Consider the following 17013-nt stretch of genomic DNA (forward strand, 5'->3'; position numbering starts at 1 on the left):
ACAGTTCATAATTTTGTTGGGTACTGATTGATTACTGTATTAACAGTTTCCAGAAAAAAGCACAAAGGTACAACGTCTGCTAAGAGGAGTTAAACCCAAGAACACCTAATGGCTTTTTTTCCATTGGGGTAACAGAACTGGGTGTCAAGTGTATATGCCTAAACTGGTGTGTAACATGTTCTAAAATATGAGACATCTGGTAAAAAATAAGCATGGGGCGAGATATCCACGCTTTCGGTATGAGTTAAAGGCTTATTTGGGGCGAGTTATCTTCACTTTCTGAAAATCCGGGGTGGGTGACACTTTTCACGGGGGTGAGATGGAAAAGGGGTGACCGTACCTGTTATGTTACCAACTTCCCACTATACTCTTGAGTCTTTAGCTCTGGTCCATAGCTCTAATGCCAAATGCAACGGTAATAGAGCTATGGACCAGAGCTAACTATTTAGTCTTTAGCCTACTAGTCTAACTCTTTACAAACCCTATAGTGACAAGTGTTCCGGTTAGGGTTCAGAAATACATTTATCACACTGTATTTTTATCAGAAATGCATTCATCAGATCGTAATTAATTATGTCAGAAAGGCAGTTTACCACCACCAGACTCTATGGTAATTCTGTCAGAAAGACAGACTGCTATTTCTATCAGAAATACATTTATCACACTGTATTTCTATCAGAAATGCATTAATAAGGTGGTAATTCTGTCAGAAATACATTTATCACACTGTATTTCTATCAGAAATGCATTAATAAGGTGGTAATTCTGTCAGAAAGTCAGTTTACCAGAATAGACTTCTACCAGAGTGGTAATTCTGTCTTTTTGATTGATTGATTGAAATATTTATTAACAGTTTGTAGAATTGACAGTACATTTTAAGCACAAACTCAATACAAAGACTGTTAACTGTGAGTGGACGACCCAATTAAGCATTACACTTGTTTACAACAGGGTCCACCATGTTCAATTCATCAAAACATTTAGAGACATACAAATAGACACTTCTATGTAGTTAAAGAACAGAACAGGAATTCATCATATAATCTTCACATCTGATGAATTGACCCTGTTGTATTAACAAGTGTAATGCTTTATCAGTGTGTTGTCCAAAACTCCAAATGTCCACAGTAACAGTCTTTGTATTGAGTTGTGCTTTCATGTGAAACGAAAATAAATACTTCAATCTATCAATCAAACAAACAAACAAACGTCTTTTGCAGCATGGTTTGCGGCTGTGGTTTCACGACGCGAGAGTAAACAAATCAAGGCGCGACACTTTGCGGCAGTGCTGTTGAACATGGCGTCGCTCTTCAGCAGTGTGCTGCAGCTGACCGACCTGGATGATTTCATCACCCCCTCTCAGGTCACCACAGAACATTAACTATAATCTGTATTACATTTAATCATGTTTATCAGCACGTCGGTCTTCTTCAGAGACAACTGTCACCTTAATTCATCCACCGTTTTGTTTCAGTAACGTTACAGTAAAATGTCTAGAAGAGATTGCCAGATAGCGTTAGCTTTTATGTTGAGTAACTTTTATATAAAGAGCGGTACTCCCATGCATTGTTACTGTATGTATTAGGACAAGGAAAGGACCCCAATAACAGGCGAAGAGATGCGGCCTAATGTTAAGAAAATGGCTGGAAAAAACTAATTAGGATCCCCCCCACAAGACCCCCTTACCCCCAGAACCCCGTCTATGATAACTGTTTGTTACCGTCATGTATTTCTTATTGTAAAGTTGAACTTATCAATAATTTAAATGTTGCTTTAATGTGAGAGGAACCACAAAGGAAATGCAAAGTCTTAGGATCTACGAACTGATGTAACGTTGTGATGTAACGGTGTGGCTTCATTGCATGTCAGATAAACATCAACATCAATCAACGTGACGAAACGTCAGGTCTTGAGGCTCTATTCTATTCTATTCTATTCTTATTGGCTCAGTATCATAACATGCTATGTCATTATCAGTGAAACATCTATAAAACAATGAATCTGGTCAAACCTGTGTGTGTGTGTGTGTGTGTGTGTGTGTGTGTGTGTGTGTGTGTGTGTGTGTGTGTGTGTGTGTGTGTGTGTGTGTGTGTGTGTGTGTGTGTGTGTGTGTGTGTGTGTGTGTGTGTGTGTGTGTGTGTGTGTGCGCGCGCTCAGGGGTCTGCAATTGGGTGGATTGCTAAAAACAAATGCAAAAAAGCTGGCTAAATACTGTTCTGTCTCAGCTACTATGGGCAGTCTGTCTGTCTGGAGAAGGCGTTGTTTCATTTATCCCTAGGTGGCTTAAAAAAAACCCAAAACAAACATCCTGTCTAGTAGTGTCAAGTAATAGTATGTCAACAATGTGCTATATACAGTATATATATGTTTATTTTGTTCTCCTTTTCCCTCTGTGTGTTAAGCATGTGCAGCAGCTATATCTGGTTGGACCATATAATGTATAACCTAATTCTGATCAGTGTTTGGGTCTATTGTATTACGCCTCTTGTGCAAATCCAAATAAAATAATTAAAGTGTGTGTGTGTGTGTGTGTGTGTGTGTGTGTGTGTGTGTGTGTGTGTGTGTGTGTGTGTGTGTGTGTGTGTGTGTGTGTGTTTTCCTTGTAGGAATGTGTTAAACCTGTTAAATTAGAGAAGAAAGCTGGAAAATCTACGGCCAAGATTCAGATAGAAGATGGAAGCTATTTCCAAGTCGAACAGGTGGGTGCGAGCAGCCGTGTACCTAAAGAGTCATTGATTTCACCTTTCTAGGACATTTCTATTTTAACAATGTTTAGGCAACAAAGTCTTACGCACACCTGATAGGCTCTGAGACAAGTGCAAGGCTGAATGTATCCAGAACGTGCACAGAGACCTGCACACCGTCTGCACTTGCAATATGAACACTCAGGGACGTGCACAGAGTTTTAAGGCTCATACATAGTCTGGATTTACGGTGGTGGGGTGACCACCGAACTACAACATGACGTCACTGAGGTGACCACCGAACTACAACATGACGTCACTGAGGTGACCACCGAACTACAACATGACGTCACGAGTCGCAAACCACCGCTCAAGCGCTTCTCTCTGTTTTTACTCACCACCGCTCAACGTTATTGCAGCTCCGGTGGTCACCTCACCACCGGAGCGGTGGTCACCTCACCACCGGAGCGGTGGTCACCTCACCACCGAAAATCCAGACTATGAATAGGCCTTAAAGCCTCATACATACTCCAGTTTTTGGTGATAGCTTATCACCGCGGTGTAGTTTTTAAAGTGTTGGAAAACTACACCATTAGGTCAGTCGCGGTGATGATCAGCTATCACCGCGGACACAGACCCATCTCTCTGTTTTTACTATCAGACAAGTCCTTTCACTCTGGAGCTATCACCCCGTTCACCGATTGGTCTAGAAGTTGGGTGAACCACGGGGAGGCGGGGTCAATCCTTAAGGACGTCACTGCGAGTATGATGGCCTCAACTCTTATCACCGTTTTAGGTGATAAGCTATCACCAAAAACTGGAGTATACATGTATGAGCCTTTAGAGAGGCAGGGGCTGAAATCACGTAAAGAGGGCACTTTAGGACAAAACAATAGCTAGAATAGTAGATCTACAAGCTCATAACGCGTCGCGCTGCGCCGTGTTGAGAGCTTGAAGATCAGCTATTTTCGGGGCGCAACCCTGCGCTCTTCATCTACTGGGGATGCGGTGCTATGACATGGATTTCTAAACAAATTAGTTCAACGCAAAATGCTGCGTTCAAGTTCAGGAGACTTCGGGGAAAAAACCAAGTCCCCGCCTGAATGCATTTCCAATGGGAGTCACATGGTTTGAAGACATAACCTTGTTGCATGGGGGGGGGGGGGGGGGGCAGAAGACAGCCGCCATGCAACAAGGTTGTGTCATGGAACTCCATGTGACTCCCGTTGGAAATGCACACGGGACACAAGTGTGTCTTTAGGCGCGAGTGTCGTCGTGAGGCCTTAACCCATTCTGACCTGAGATCAGATTCATACGAGGTTTCCACTGGACACACACTGGTCTGATGAACCCATTCTGACCTGAGATCAGATTCTGAAAATGTCAGTCGTTCGATTTTTCAAAAAATAGCAGACCTACAAGCTCATAGCGCACCACTCGGTGGCGCGCTATGAGCTTGTAGATCTGCTAGTTTTCAATAGCTAAAGCATAACATGATGCTAACACCAAAATGGGTTCCCGTTCAGAATTGTGACTCGACATGTTTTGCCGTGCGCTCCGTATACAGGACGGCACCAAGCAGAAGCTGGAGAAGGCCAAGATCACGCTGAACGACTGCCTGGCCTGCAGCGGCTGCGTCACCTCGGCCGAGAGCGTCCTCATCGCCCAGCAGAGCCACGAGGAGATCCTCAAAGTGCTGCTCAACAACACGGTAGGAGATCCTCAAAAGTGCTGCTCATTAACCCATTCTGACCTGAGATCAGATTCTAAAAATGTTCTTCTACATCCTGACAGTTTTCATTCTATCCTGAGATCAGATTAAAAAAAATGTCTTCTGTGTCAGTCGCTCTTCGATTTTTTTTCAAAAATAGCAGACCTACAAGCTCATAGCGCGCCACTCGGTGGCGCGCTATGAGCTTGTAGATCTGCTATTTTTCAATAGCTGAAGCATAACATAGTGCTAACACCAAAATGGGTTAACACTGTAGTCACAAATAAATAATACAGTAAATTCACATCATCTGCAGCAGTGGTTCCAAAAGTGGGGTCCTTGATGGAGTTCCAGGGTGTTGGAATCAAATGGACCCTTATAATAATAATAATAATAATAATGGATTGCATTTTTATAGCGCTTTGAAATGAAATGTGTTCAGACAGAGTCACTGCTAGAGGCGTAAACATCTTCTCTTATGGGAGGGTCCCTGGCATATCTTTTCAGATGGTTCTTTTTTTATCCGTTGACGAAATTGTCATTATAGTCTTTAGTTTTAGTCGTCATAGCTTAGTTTTCATTTAGTTTCCATTTACAATTTACAATTTAGGCATTTAGCAGACGCTCTTAATCCAGAGCGATTTACATTAAGCAAGAACAAAAAGCATGGGAATACATCACATAAAAACATTTATCATGAAACATGCGTAAGCTAAGAAAGTAACAGTGGAATATCTATATAATGAAGCTATACATATAAACTATACATCTATACTACTATGCTATACATATGTACTATGACGTGCTATGACTACATACAATGCAATTATAGTGCTGTCTACATAACATGCTATAAGTCTGTATCAAATGCTATCTAAGTCTACAGAAATGCTATCTAAGGGGGTGGGGTAAGTGCTATGGGCCATGATGGAGTCTGAAAAGGTGGGTTTTCATTTGGTTTTCGACAGTGAAAAAAAGGTAGTCGACAAACATTTTGTTGTCCTAGTTTTTGTGGTTTTAAACACATGTCTATTGTTTGGGTGCAGCTGGCCGTGTCGTCGGAGCAGAAGGTGGTGGTGGTGTCTCTGTCTCCACAGTCCAGAGCCTCGCTGGCCGCTCACTACGGCCTGAGCAGCAGTGAGGCGGCCCGGAGGCTGGCCTCCTTCCTCAAAGGCCTGGGTGGGTAGCACGAGTTAGGCCATTCACTTCTAGTCTGTTTTTACTAGTCGACTAGTTTACTAGTCGACTAGTTGTTTAACCCATTCTGACCTGAGATCAGATTCATACGAGGTTTCCGCCGGACACACACTGGTCCTGATTAACCCATTTCTAACCTGAGATCAGATTATAAAAAATGTCAGTCGCTCTTCGATTTTTCAAAAATAGCAGACCTACAAGCTCGTATCGCGCCACTCGGTGGCGCGATATGAGCTTTTAGATCTGCTATTTTTCAATAGCTAAAGCATAACATGATGCTGACACCAAAATGGGTGCCCGGTCAGAATGGGTTAACTACCTATTATGTTAAAAATACATATATATTTGTACATTTAAAAACTGTGTACATATAATCTACCTGATCTTGAGGCCTACAGAATCGGAGGGGGGGAAATATGTTTTTCTTTTTTCTTATCAACTAGTCAACTAGTACAAACAAGGTCGACTAGTGGATGTTGCTTAATGCCCTAGTACAACAAGTACCCTCTTTACCCGACTACAGTACAACATTTTAGCTTGGGTTCGAAATAAAACGGCATAACAGCAAAATACGTATCGCTTTCTATTCAATAACATTTGTGCCAGTCGAGGTTTTTGGTTTAAGACTCAACACTGCAGATCCGCACATTCACATGTTTGACATTTCTTTGTCATTCTTTTTATAATTAAACATAGCTACACAATTAATATTTCCCATTTCCTTTCACGTTGATAAAGACGTGTAGCCGACACATTTTGTAATGGTTTTCGAACTAGTGAACGTCACACAAACGCTTTGATGCTTTTGCTGTATAAAAGAATAATGACGGCGGTTGGTTTAACGAGAGACTCCTGTTCCAGGGGTTCACTAACGAGACACTCCTGTGTTCCAGGGGTTCACCACGTGTTTGACACGGGTTTCAGTCGCACCTTCAGCCTGCTGGAGAGCCAGAGAGAGTTCGTCCAGCGCTTCCAGCGCAAGGAGCAGGACAAGAAGGCCCTGCCCATGTTGACGTCCGCCTGCCCAGGTACTTCAACCTGGTAAACTAGTTAGATACAGGACATCACCCATGGGGGCCCGGTGGCACAGTCGGTAGTGCTGTCGCCTCACAGCTAGAAGGTCCTGGGTTCGATTCCCACTGGGGACGCTCTGGGCGCTGGGAGCGTGTCCCCTCCTCCACGTCATCAGTGCCCATACCCGAGGCGGGGTTGGCGAAAGGGCCTTTCTGTGTGGATTTTGCATGTTCTCCCCGTGTCCCCTAGGGTAGGTACCCTCACAAATAAACATGCAGTTATCCTGGTCTCTAAACTGCCTCCCCCTGGCCAGCCGGGGCACCTGATGGAGGGGAAAGGAAGTGGTTGGAATAACGTGTTCCTTCCACGCGCTACGTCCAACCAGGGAAACTTCCCCCTCCCCCCCGTAAGGTGAAAAGAAGCAGCTTGGACTCCTCATGCATAGAAAGAAGCATGAGGTCAGTCCACGGCCCCCTCCCCCCCCAGGTTGGTGGAGGGTGTGTAGAGCCCAGGATCACATTAGATAATTGACACAGGGTAGGGATGCACCGAAAGGGAAATTCTTGGCCGAAACCGAATACCGAATATAGGAAACAGTTGGCCGAAAACCGAATACCGAATAGCCGAATACAGCTTTGTTGTAAAGCTACCTGATTATGGCAAAAGACATGATTATGGATTTTCATAATCGATTCATCGGGCGATTATTTAAACGATTAAAGGTATATTCAGTGATTTCACTTAATTCAAATATCACTTATTTTTTTGTTTTGTTGTGATAATCCTCCCTACTATAGAGTGTGCTGACCATATAAGGAGTTCCTCCCTGTCCCCAGTTAACCCCTGGGGGTCAAAAAACCTTAGGTTTCGTTTTTGACTCTCTATCCTGATTGGACGAAAGGCTGGGTCCCACAGCCAAAAACGAAACCTAAGGTTTTTTGAGTGAAATCACTGAATATACCTTTAATCGGATTATGGCACCTTTTTTGCAATTACCTTTAAAAAAAATGCTTCAAGTTATTGTAGGCATGTTGTAACTAACAATAAAGACAATATGAATACTCCTTCAAAATTAATATTTTACCCCCTTTTTAATACAATTCGATTTCATTGCCATTCCTTGTACTTGTAATGATACTGTAATCTGTAATGTTGACTGTGTATAGCTGACTGTCTTTCTTCCCATTTCTATCTCTGGGACCCCAATTCATTTTTATTTCTATTGTAAAAATCAATGTAAATTTTGAGAGTGTATTTGGTTCCATTTTTGCACTCTGTTACAGACCCCCACTTGGTTTACTTCCTATTTCTAACTATCTATAATTTAGCTGGAACTCCCACTATGAGAACCACTGTCCTACACAGTGTGTGGGCACGCACACACACACACACACACACACACACACACACACACACACACACACACACACACACACACACACACACACACACACACACACACACACACACACACACACACACACACACACACACACACACACACACACACACACACACACACACAATAGCATGCTAGCTGATAGGGGAAAACGTTCTTATTTAGCAGCCATATTAGCATGTTCTCTAGGCTCTAGTATCACATATTGCCAAAGTTAAACAGCACTGAACAACTGATCATTGTTAAGCAAAACGTTCACGGACGTTCTGCTTCTGCTTTTGCCCTGCCTGTGCCCACTTCAATGCGCTGCTGAGATTACACACAGGTGGAACATATTTGAGGAGCTAACGAGCAAGCTACTGCTAGTGTTCGTCGTAGCCTGCCTGCAAACTCACAGATTCAGACATTGGGGAGCATTTTTTGTCATACGACAAAAGAATAGACAGTGGCGGTGCTCACAAATACCATGTTTTGGGACCTGTTGATGAGCTCGCAGATTTCGCGGAGCGCATCGCAGCAACAGCACAGAGCAACTTGACGCTGTGTGTGTGTGTGTGTGTGTGTGTGTGTGTGTGTGTGTGTGTGTGTGTGGGGGGGGGGGGGGGTGGGACTGAAGTTGGGAGAGAGAGAGAGGTAGATGCGGAGCGCTCTGGTTACGTTCAAGACAATCGCGTGTTGTGTTTATACCGACCCGGTGTTTTGACTATTCGGTGATATATTTTCGGCCTATTTGAGCCGAAAATACATTTTTAGCCATTTTCGGCCGAATATTTTCGGTGGCCGAATTTTCGGTGCATCCCTAACACAGGGGTTACAAAGTCGTGGGATGAAAAATAAAGAAAAGATAAAGGACATCACAGATAAAGGACATCATCACAACAAGACAGAAGAAGTCAGAAATGTGTTTGAGTTCTAACAATTCGTATAACTGTAGCGCACGCTTTTTTTAATGAACCGTGCGTGCGTAATTGTTGTGTTTTCAAGGTTGGATCTGCTACGCCGAGAAAACCCATGGTGACCTCATCCTTCCCTACATCAGCTCCACCCGCTCCCCTCAGCAGATGATGGGCTCGCTGGTCAAAGACTACTTCGCTACGCAGCAGGTATAGAGGAAAGATGTCGACGCCAGATGTCGGGGGAACCCCGTTATGCCACAGTTTAAAACCCATTTAGACCCGAGGATGATTCTATGAATGCCTTCTAAATCCTGATAGTTTTCTGAAAAAAAACCTATGTTTCTACAGTATATCGGTGGTTCTCACAAGTTTTTCATGCCCAGGACCCACAATTATATGTATTTGGCCGCCGACCCCCCCCCCATCTAAAAACGTTCACTCTGAAAGAATATATTCAAACATTTGGGCCACATTTTCACGATTAAAACAAAAAATCTCAACGGCTAAAGTACAACACAAAGCTTAAAACACCAAAAAGGGGTTCCCGCCCCCAAAATGGGTTAAACTTGAGGATGCTCTTAAATACCTAGTGTGACCCTGCAGTGTGTTTGAAAGGTGGATGGTGAGCTTGTAAAGCTTGTGTTTGTTGTATCCAGGGGGTTGAATCCAGAGCAGATCATTATGACGAGCTTGTAAAAACCTTGTGTTTGTGCGTGTGGTGTCCAAAGGGGTTGAATCCAGAGCAGATCATTATGACGAGCTTGTAAAAACCTTGTGTTTGTGCGTGTGGTGTCCAAAGGGGTTGAATCCAGAGCAGATCTACCACGTGACGGTGATGCCCTGCTACGACAAGAAGCTGGAAGCCTCCAGGCCAGACTTCTACCTGGAGAAGGAGGAGACGCGCGAGGTGGACTGTGTCATCACCTCAGGTAAGGTCTCCCATCCCCATGTTCCCCAGGTTCTATGTTCCCCAGGTTCTATGTTCCCCAGGTTCTATGTTCCCAAGGTGCTATGTTCCCCAGGTTCTATGTTCCCCAGGTGCTATGTTCCCCAGGTTCTATGTTCCCCAGGTTCTATGTTCCCCAGGTTCTATGTTCCCCAGGTTCTATGTTCCCCAGGTTCTATGTTCCCCAGGTTCTATGTTCCCCAGGTTCTATGTTCCCCAGGTTCTACCTTTGGGTTTAGGGTTAGCGTTAGGTCTCTGGTTTAACCCATTCTGACCTGAGATCAGATTCTAAAAATTGTCTTCTACATCCTGACAGTTTTCTGAAAAAGCTATGTTTCTATGTCAGTCGTTCTTCGATTTTTCAAAAAAATAGCAGACCTACAAGCTCGTAGCGCGCCACTCGGTGGCGCGCTACGAGCTTGTAGATCTGCTATATTTCAATAGCTAAAGCATAACACAATGCTAACACCAGAATGGGTTAAGGACTTCAGTGTTTTGTACTATACAATTGTACAGAAACAAAGAATGTTTGTTTTTGCCATCATTTGTTGAAGAGTCTGAGCAATTGTGTTTTAGTTTATTTTATGCCAGTGTTAACTTTTAGTTGGCTAAGACTAGATAGTTTAAGTAGCCTATAGGCAGGCCTAAAGTTCAATGGATTGTTCAAAGAGTAACACTAAGACTAAAGTTGCTAAAATACTTTGTCTAGAATTACTAAAATTACTAGGTTTCTGGTTTAGGTTTATTCTAAGTGCATGTTGGGGAACATGGAACCTGGGGAACATGGGTACGCTCCCGACCAGCGTCAATGACCCATATTTCATCCCAAAACGTTCCAAAAATCCAAATGTTTCTTGCGTTGGCCTTTTCAAGGTGAGATTCTGAAGTTACTGGAGGAGAAGACCACGTCTCTTATGGACGTGGAGCCGGTGCCGCTCGACGAGATGTAAGTTTATGCGTCTCAACCTTTTTGTTTGGCATTCATTTGTCCGGGAACCCCTTTTGGTCTTTTAAGCATTGAAAAATTGAAAAATAGCAATAAAATAAAATAAAATAAATATTGAAAAATAGCAGATCTACAAGCTCATAGCGCTACGAGCTTGTAGGTCTGCTATTTTTGGAAAATCGTGAAAATGTGGCGCAAATCGTTGAATATATATTATTTCAGAGCGAACGTTAACTCAAGTCTTGGCAAAATACATATAATCTTGGGGGTCCTTAATATGAAAATGTTTGAGAATGACTGACATAGAAACAGAAAACCGCCACGGCCAACGCTATCAAAGCTGTTACTTTTCAGGGTTCAAAATACAGCAAATCTACTTCACACCGCGTTTCCAGTTTTGTAGATCTGCGCTTTTGTGAGACACTGTAGTTGGGTGTATCAAGTAGGCTGTTTATCTACTTAAAAAAAACCTGAAACAAAAGTTAAAATACAGAGATAAGAGGTTTCTTGCCCAACAGCAATGTTAAGCTATATAGCCTTGGAAAGCACCCCCCCCCCCCCCCCCCTCCTCCTATCTATTTAACCTGTGTATGTACCTGTATAGAGCGTCGCAGTCCCGCCCCATATCATGACGACGCCAGGCAGAGGAAATAGTTCCCAATGCAGTTTCCCCTCATAGACATTTCAAAAAGTATTTATTTAAATGCCTTATAAGCGTCGTACAAAGCCAACTCGAGTTGTGACAAATCATGACAACAAACACCAATATTTTGGACCAAACAAATAATTACAAAGAAGAAAAACAACAACAAAAAAGTGTTGTAACCCTCCGTTTTCTAATTATTTGTTTGGCCCGACAAATTGTGTTTGTTGTCACGATTTGTCACAACTCGAGTTGGCTTTGTACGAGGCTTAAAAGGTCTTTAAATACTTTCTGAAATGTCTATGAGGAAAATGAACGGGGAATCATTTCCTCATGGGCCCTGGTAGGGGGCGGGACTGCGACACTCTATATATATACGAAGCAAAACAGCTTGGGTCTCTTGAGGGGGAGAGGTCACAGGTGGGGTACAGACGTGGGGCTAACATGTAAACATGGCTGCGTTTACATGTTCTTACAGACGAGAAATGTCCGTCGACTACCTTTATCCACTGACAAAAACTAAATGGAAACTAAATAAAAACTAACCTATGACGACTCAAACTAAGACTAAATATACTGACAATTTGGTCAACAAATAAAAAGTAGACTAAAATGTTAGTCATTACGACGGCCCTCCAAAAATAAATTGTTCAACTATTTTGTTGACTGAAATCTTACGACATTTAGTCGACTAAAACTAGACTTAACACTAAGACATTCCGGGTGACTAAAATGTAACAAAAACTAAATAAACTATTCAAGAGACTATGACTAAATCTAAACACTGGTACAGACGTGGGGATAACGTCATGTAAACATGGCCGCTGTTCTTCTCCAATGTTCCCCCCCCCCCCCCCAGCTTCAGCAACATGTGCGGTGAGGAGCTGCTGAGCCACGCGGGTAGCAGCTCGGGGGGCTACCTCCACCACGTCTTCACCCACGCTGCCAAGGAGCTGTTTGGACTGGAGGTCCGGGAGCTGACCTACAAGACCGTTAAGTAAGTCTGTGTTTGGACTGGAGGTCCGGGAGCTGACCTACAAGACCGTTAAGTAAGTCTGTGTTTGGACTGGAGGTCCAGGAGCTGACCTACAAGACCGTTAAGTAAGTCTGTGTTTGGACTGGAGGTCCACGAGCTGACCTACAAGACCGTCAAGTAAGTCTGTGTTTGGACCGGAGGTCCAGGAGCTGACCTACAAGACCGTCAAGTAAGTGTCTGTTTGGACTGGAGGTCCAGGAGCTGACCTACAAGACCGTCAAGTAAGTCTGTGTTTGGACTGGAGGTCCGGGAGCTGACCTACAAGACCGTCAAGTAAGTGTCTGTGTTTGGACTGGAGGTCCAGGAGCTGACCTACAAGACCGTCAAGTAAGTCTGTGTTTGGACCATAGACTGTAAAAAATATGGACAAAGCGTTCCCCGGGTCTAACATGGACGTAAAATGAAGCCAATAATTCCTTGCACTGTAAGTCGCCATCTTTCTAGATCCGTTTGGGCCCAGCTGGCCATTGGCTGGCTCCATTTTGGCACAGCTGGCCCATTGGCTGGCCCAGACAACGAGGCGGGACTTCCACCCTTCTTCTCCGTTGGTTTTTATTTTGACTCGAGTGGGTGGGGGATCTCGATCATAGACTGTAACGGTAGCCACGCCCCTCAGAACATGCGCGACTTTATGGTCATTCTTAAATAATAATATAAATAAATAAATGGGACCATAGTTTTCCAAAAAGAATATTATGACGTGAGAAATTAGACTTTAAACTAGTGACTGGAAGCAGAAAGTATTCATGGCCATGTTTATTAAGGTAATACAGTCTAGGTGAAGTTGGGCTATAGCCTATGGGTTTTTTTGGGTCCAGTGACAGCGCCACAACAGGCCATTATATGAACTTTCATTTCCTTAGTGGCTTCACAAAATATCTGTCTGACTGCCCCCCTGGTTTGGACAGGAGCTGTCAAGTAAGGTCGCCTTCACACCAGAAAGCTTCACTGCGATTAAAACGAATGCCGCACATTGTTGGAAAGTGCGCTTCGTTTGGCAGGTGTGTGAAGCCTCATTCGAATCCTAAATGCGCATCAAGGAACCGCATTCTACTGCGACCAAAGAACGGGGGTTTCGCTTCGCTTCCAATCGCAAAACTTGTTGTCACTGCTGTCGCTGTGGGAACTTTCTTCATGGCGATACACTTGTTTGTAAACGGAAGGTCGGATTCATTTTGTGCTGTTTTTTGCGCTGTGCCTCCACATGCCCAGAACAGCAGTCCGTGCACACACACACACACGCACGTGTGCACACAAGAGCGAGACGTCTAGTCCCGACACACGTTACCCTCATTTTACGTCATAAATATTACTCAAAGTATTATTTTAACACTATAGATTTCACTGTGTGTAGTTTATGAATGGATTATGGAACACATCGATGAAGTTCCCCGCTGCGTTTCCAACTGCAGTGTGAAGGCAAAACCACAGCAAATGAAATATGCAAGAATCCCAACTCCTCCGCCCATTCGCACCGAGTCTACCGAAAGTATTAGGTATGAATGCCTAGGTCTGCCCAGTTTGTAAAGGCCAGGGTTACAGGTATTTTACCCTGACTGTAATCAAGCACAGGTGTTGCTGACAAGGAAAGGCAAACAGTTTGTTTTATCCTGTGTTCAGGAGGGCTGTTTTATTTTGATTAACTTGATCAAGTTAACCCATTCTGCACGGGAACGCCTTTTGGTCTTTTAAAACCCACTTAGACCCGAGGACGGTTCTACAAATGTCTTCTAAATCCTGACAGTTTTCTGAAAAACCCTCATGTTTCTACATCAGTCGTTCTCAAACATCTTCATGTCAAGGACCCCCAAAAAATACATGTAATTGGCCTCCGCACCCCCCATCCTCGGTGCCGCGCTATGAGCTTGTAGATCAGCTATTTTTGAAAAATCGTGAAAATGTGGCACATCTTTGAATATATATTTTTAACAGGATGCTTAAAACACAGGCTTAAAACAAGGGGTTCCCGCGCAAAATGGGTTAAAACCTCATACACGAGGGTCCCCTGGAAGGGGCCCAGACTAGAGATTTCCCCGTGCACCCAAAGCTCTCAACGTGTCGGCCGTCGCAGCCCGCTTGTAGATGCTGTTATTTCTGCCGAATCACGCGTACGTTTATGCATAAGAGTGTTTTCTTCCTCCTTTTCCCGCAGGAACAAAGACTTCCAGGAAGTGACCCTGGAGCGAGACGGAGAGGTGCTGCTGCGCTTCGCGGCGGCGTACGGCTTCCGTAACATCCAGAACCTGGTGCTCAAACTGAAGAGGGGCAAGTCGCCCTACCACTTTGTAGAGGTCATGGCCTGTCCGTCAGGTGAGGACAACCATACCATGATATGATATAGTACTTTGTCAGTTCACACTGACATTTGTCTTGTGACACAGCAGCCAAGTACGCAGAATACATTTACATACATTTGACATAACACAAAGAACAAGACAATTTACATACATAAAGACAATATCCACCGCTTAGATAATCCTGTGGCAACTACAACTCCTGATTAAGCCTCAAGGTCTACTGGTGGACAAAAAGGACCTCTTTAGTCTGACCGTATTGTATGCTGGTACACCATATCTCCTTCCTGAAGGTAGCAACCTATATTCTCCATACAACACATGCTTATAGTATTAGAGGTGATATTCCTTGCTAACCTTAGGATGCTGTTATCATACGTGGATGCTATAGAGCCTCTGAGTTAGGATGCTGTTATCATACGTGGTTGTATACACCACGCTTCCATGTGGTTTTATTTTGCTGTTCAAAACTTAAAAAATAGCCAATCAGATTGGTTTGAACAACCAATCTGATTGGCTATTTTTGGCGAAGAGATTTGGTGTGAAAGATTTGAGTGGAAAAATGTACAGGAATTCACCCTTTGTCAGCCTTCTGATTGGTCCCTGACTGACCAACCAGCAGGCTCTTTCTGCCTTGTTCCGCCCTCGTTCCACCTCTTTTTTATGGAAAAACTAAACATGATACCATGCTGCAACCTGTGACGTTCCTTTTTTACTGACACCAAGTTTAAAAGAACAAGTATACCACAGGTCGTTTCGAGGAAGCAATCTGATTGGTTGAAACGGCCTTCTAGCCGTGGGTTAAACCAGCACCGTTCACCACCTAATCAAAACAAATAATTCAGCTGCTCTGTTTTCCCAGAGCGCTATAGCAAACTCGGTGGCTAGGCTAGTTTCTTGGGACGGTCGTGTGTGGTCGTAGTGACTACATTTTCTTAGTTTTAAGGGTAACTGTTAATTGCAATATTACACTTGAGGGTGTGGTTTAACGTAATTATTGCCACTTCATCGCCTCCTTCCATGACTGCATCACTGTCATGGCAATAATCACGTTAAACCACACCCTCTCGTGTAATATTGCTTAATTGAATGCACAGAATATCAATACGAAGCAACTGAAAAACAAAAGTATGTAATTTATTCTAATTGTTGCAATTTACGAGCTGCGTTCGCATGCCACGTCCGCGCGTCTTACCCGTGTAGCTATGCACACGAAGGCTTACAGCGCAAACTGTGAAAAATGTGAAACAAAATGACCGCCACCTTTTTGCTTTCTAAATCCCCCGTCAGGCATGGTGAACGGCGGCGGGCAGGTGAAGCCGTCGGCCGATGGGAACGCCAAGGACCTGATCCAGGAGGTGGAGCGGCTGTACCGCGCCGAGCGGCCCCTGGCGCCCGAGGAGGACGCGCGCGTGGCGGAGCTGTACGGCTCGTGGCTCCGCGGCGTGGGCGAGGACAAGGCCAGGAGTCTGCTGCACACGCAATACCACGCCGTGGAGAAGATGACCAACGGGCTCACCGCCAAGTGGTAGTCTGGAGAAGTTATACAATTACAATACCGGGTGGTTCTCGAATGTTTTTGATTTAATTTCATTTCAAGGATCACCGTAAGAGATATAGGGCTGTATTTTGCGTGTCTTAAGTACCAGGTCTTATTCCCTAACTTGAGTAAACTAAAGACCTGGAGGCGTGATCAATGCTCTTTGGCCACTCAGAATAGCCAAATGGCATTGATCACGCCTCCAGGTCTTTAGTTTACTCAAGTTAGGGAATAAGACCTGGTACTTAAGACACGCAAAATACAGCCCATACACTCTTGAGTTACAGACCCGTAAGAGGCCATTTGGAACAACCCCCTCAACAGCAGAGAGCAATGCACCACCTGAGCCTCGCTTTGAGAACCAGTGAGGTACAGTATGTATAGGAATACATTAGGAACCGTCAAAGGGAATCAGAATCGTTCAAATCCTAAAGGATCCCAACCCTAGGAGAGAGGAGAGCTTTATCACAGCCTTCATTACAGTGCTATCTATCAAACTGGACCCCCCCCCCTTCCCCAGTTTGGTATGCAACATTATATAACCGGTCCATTTGATTGCATCCGTTACAGGCATGCAAGTGTCCAAGAGAACTTATCAATCATTTCTAGCTTGAGCCTAGAGGTCTACGGACGCCTCTTTGAGAACCACTGCTTCACTCGACTGAGAGCCTTTATGTTCAAAACACTGAAGAACATATATATATTTT

General features: G+C 44.0%; 1 protein-coding gene across 1 annotated transcript; it reads left to right on the plus strand.

Annotated features, from left to right (window-relative positions):
* Positions 1–1288: 1288 nt before the first annotated feature.
* On the plus strand, positions 1289–16379 carry narfl (nuclear prelamin A recognition factor-like). The gene is made up of 11 exons (XM_083780931.1): positions 1289–1363; positions 2607–2699; positions 4252–4395; positions 5442–5574; positions 6486–6620; positions 8990–9108; positions 9701–9830; positions 10721–10793; positions 12296–12433; positions 14625–14782; positions 16057–16379. Exons 1-11 carry the CDS (start codon positions 1298–1300, stop codon positions 16296–16298), a joined length of 1431 nt encoding a protein of 476 aa, XP_083637057.1. The 5' UTR covers positions 1289–1297; the 3' UTR covers positions 16299–16379.
* Positions 16380–17013: the final 634 nt, after the last annotated feature.

Source organism: Protomyctophum parallelum (genome assembly GCF_964188405.1).
Source record: "Protomyctophum parallelum genome assembly, chromosome: 13".
In the NCBI taxonomy this organism is placed as follows: Eukaryota; Metazoa; Chordata; class Actinopteri; order Myctophiformes; family Myctophidae; genus Protomyctophum; species Protomyctophum parallelum.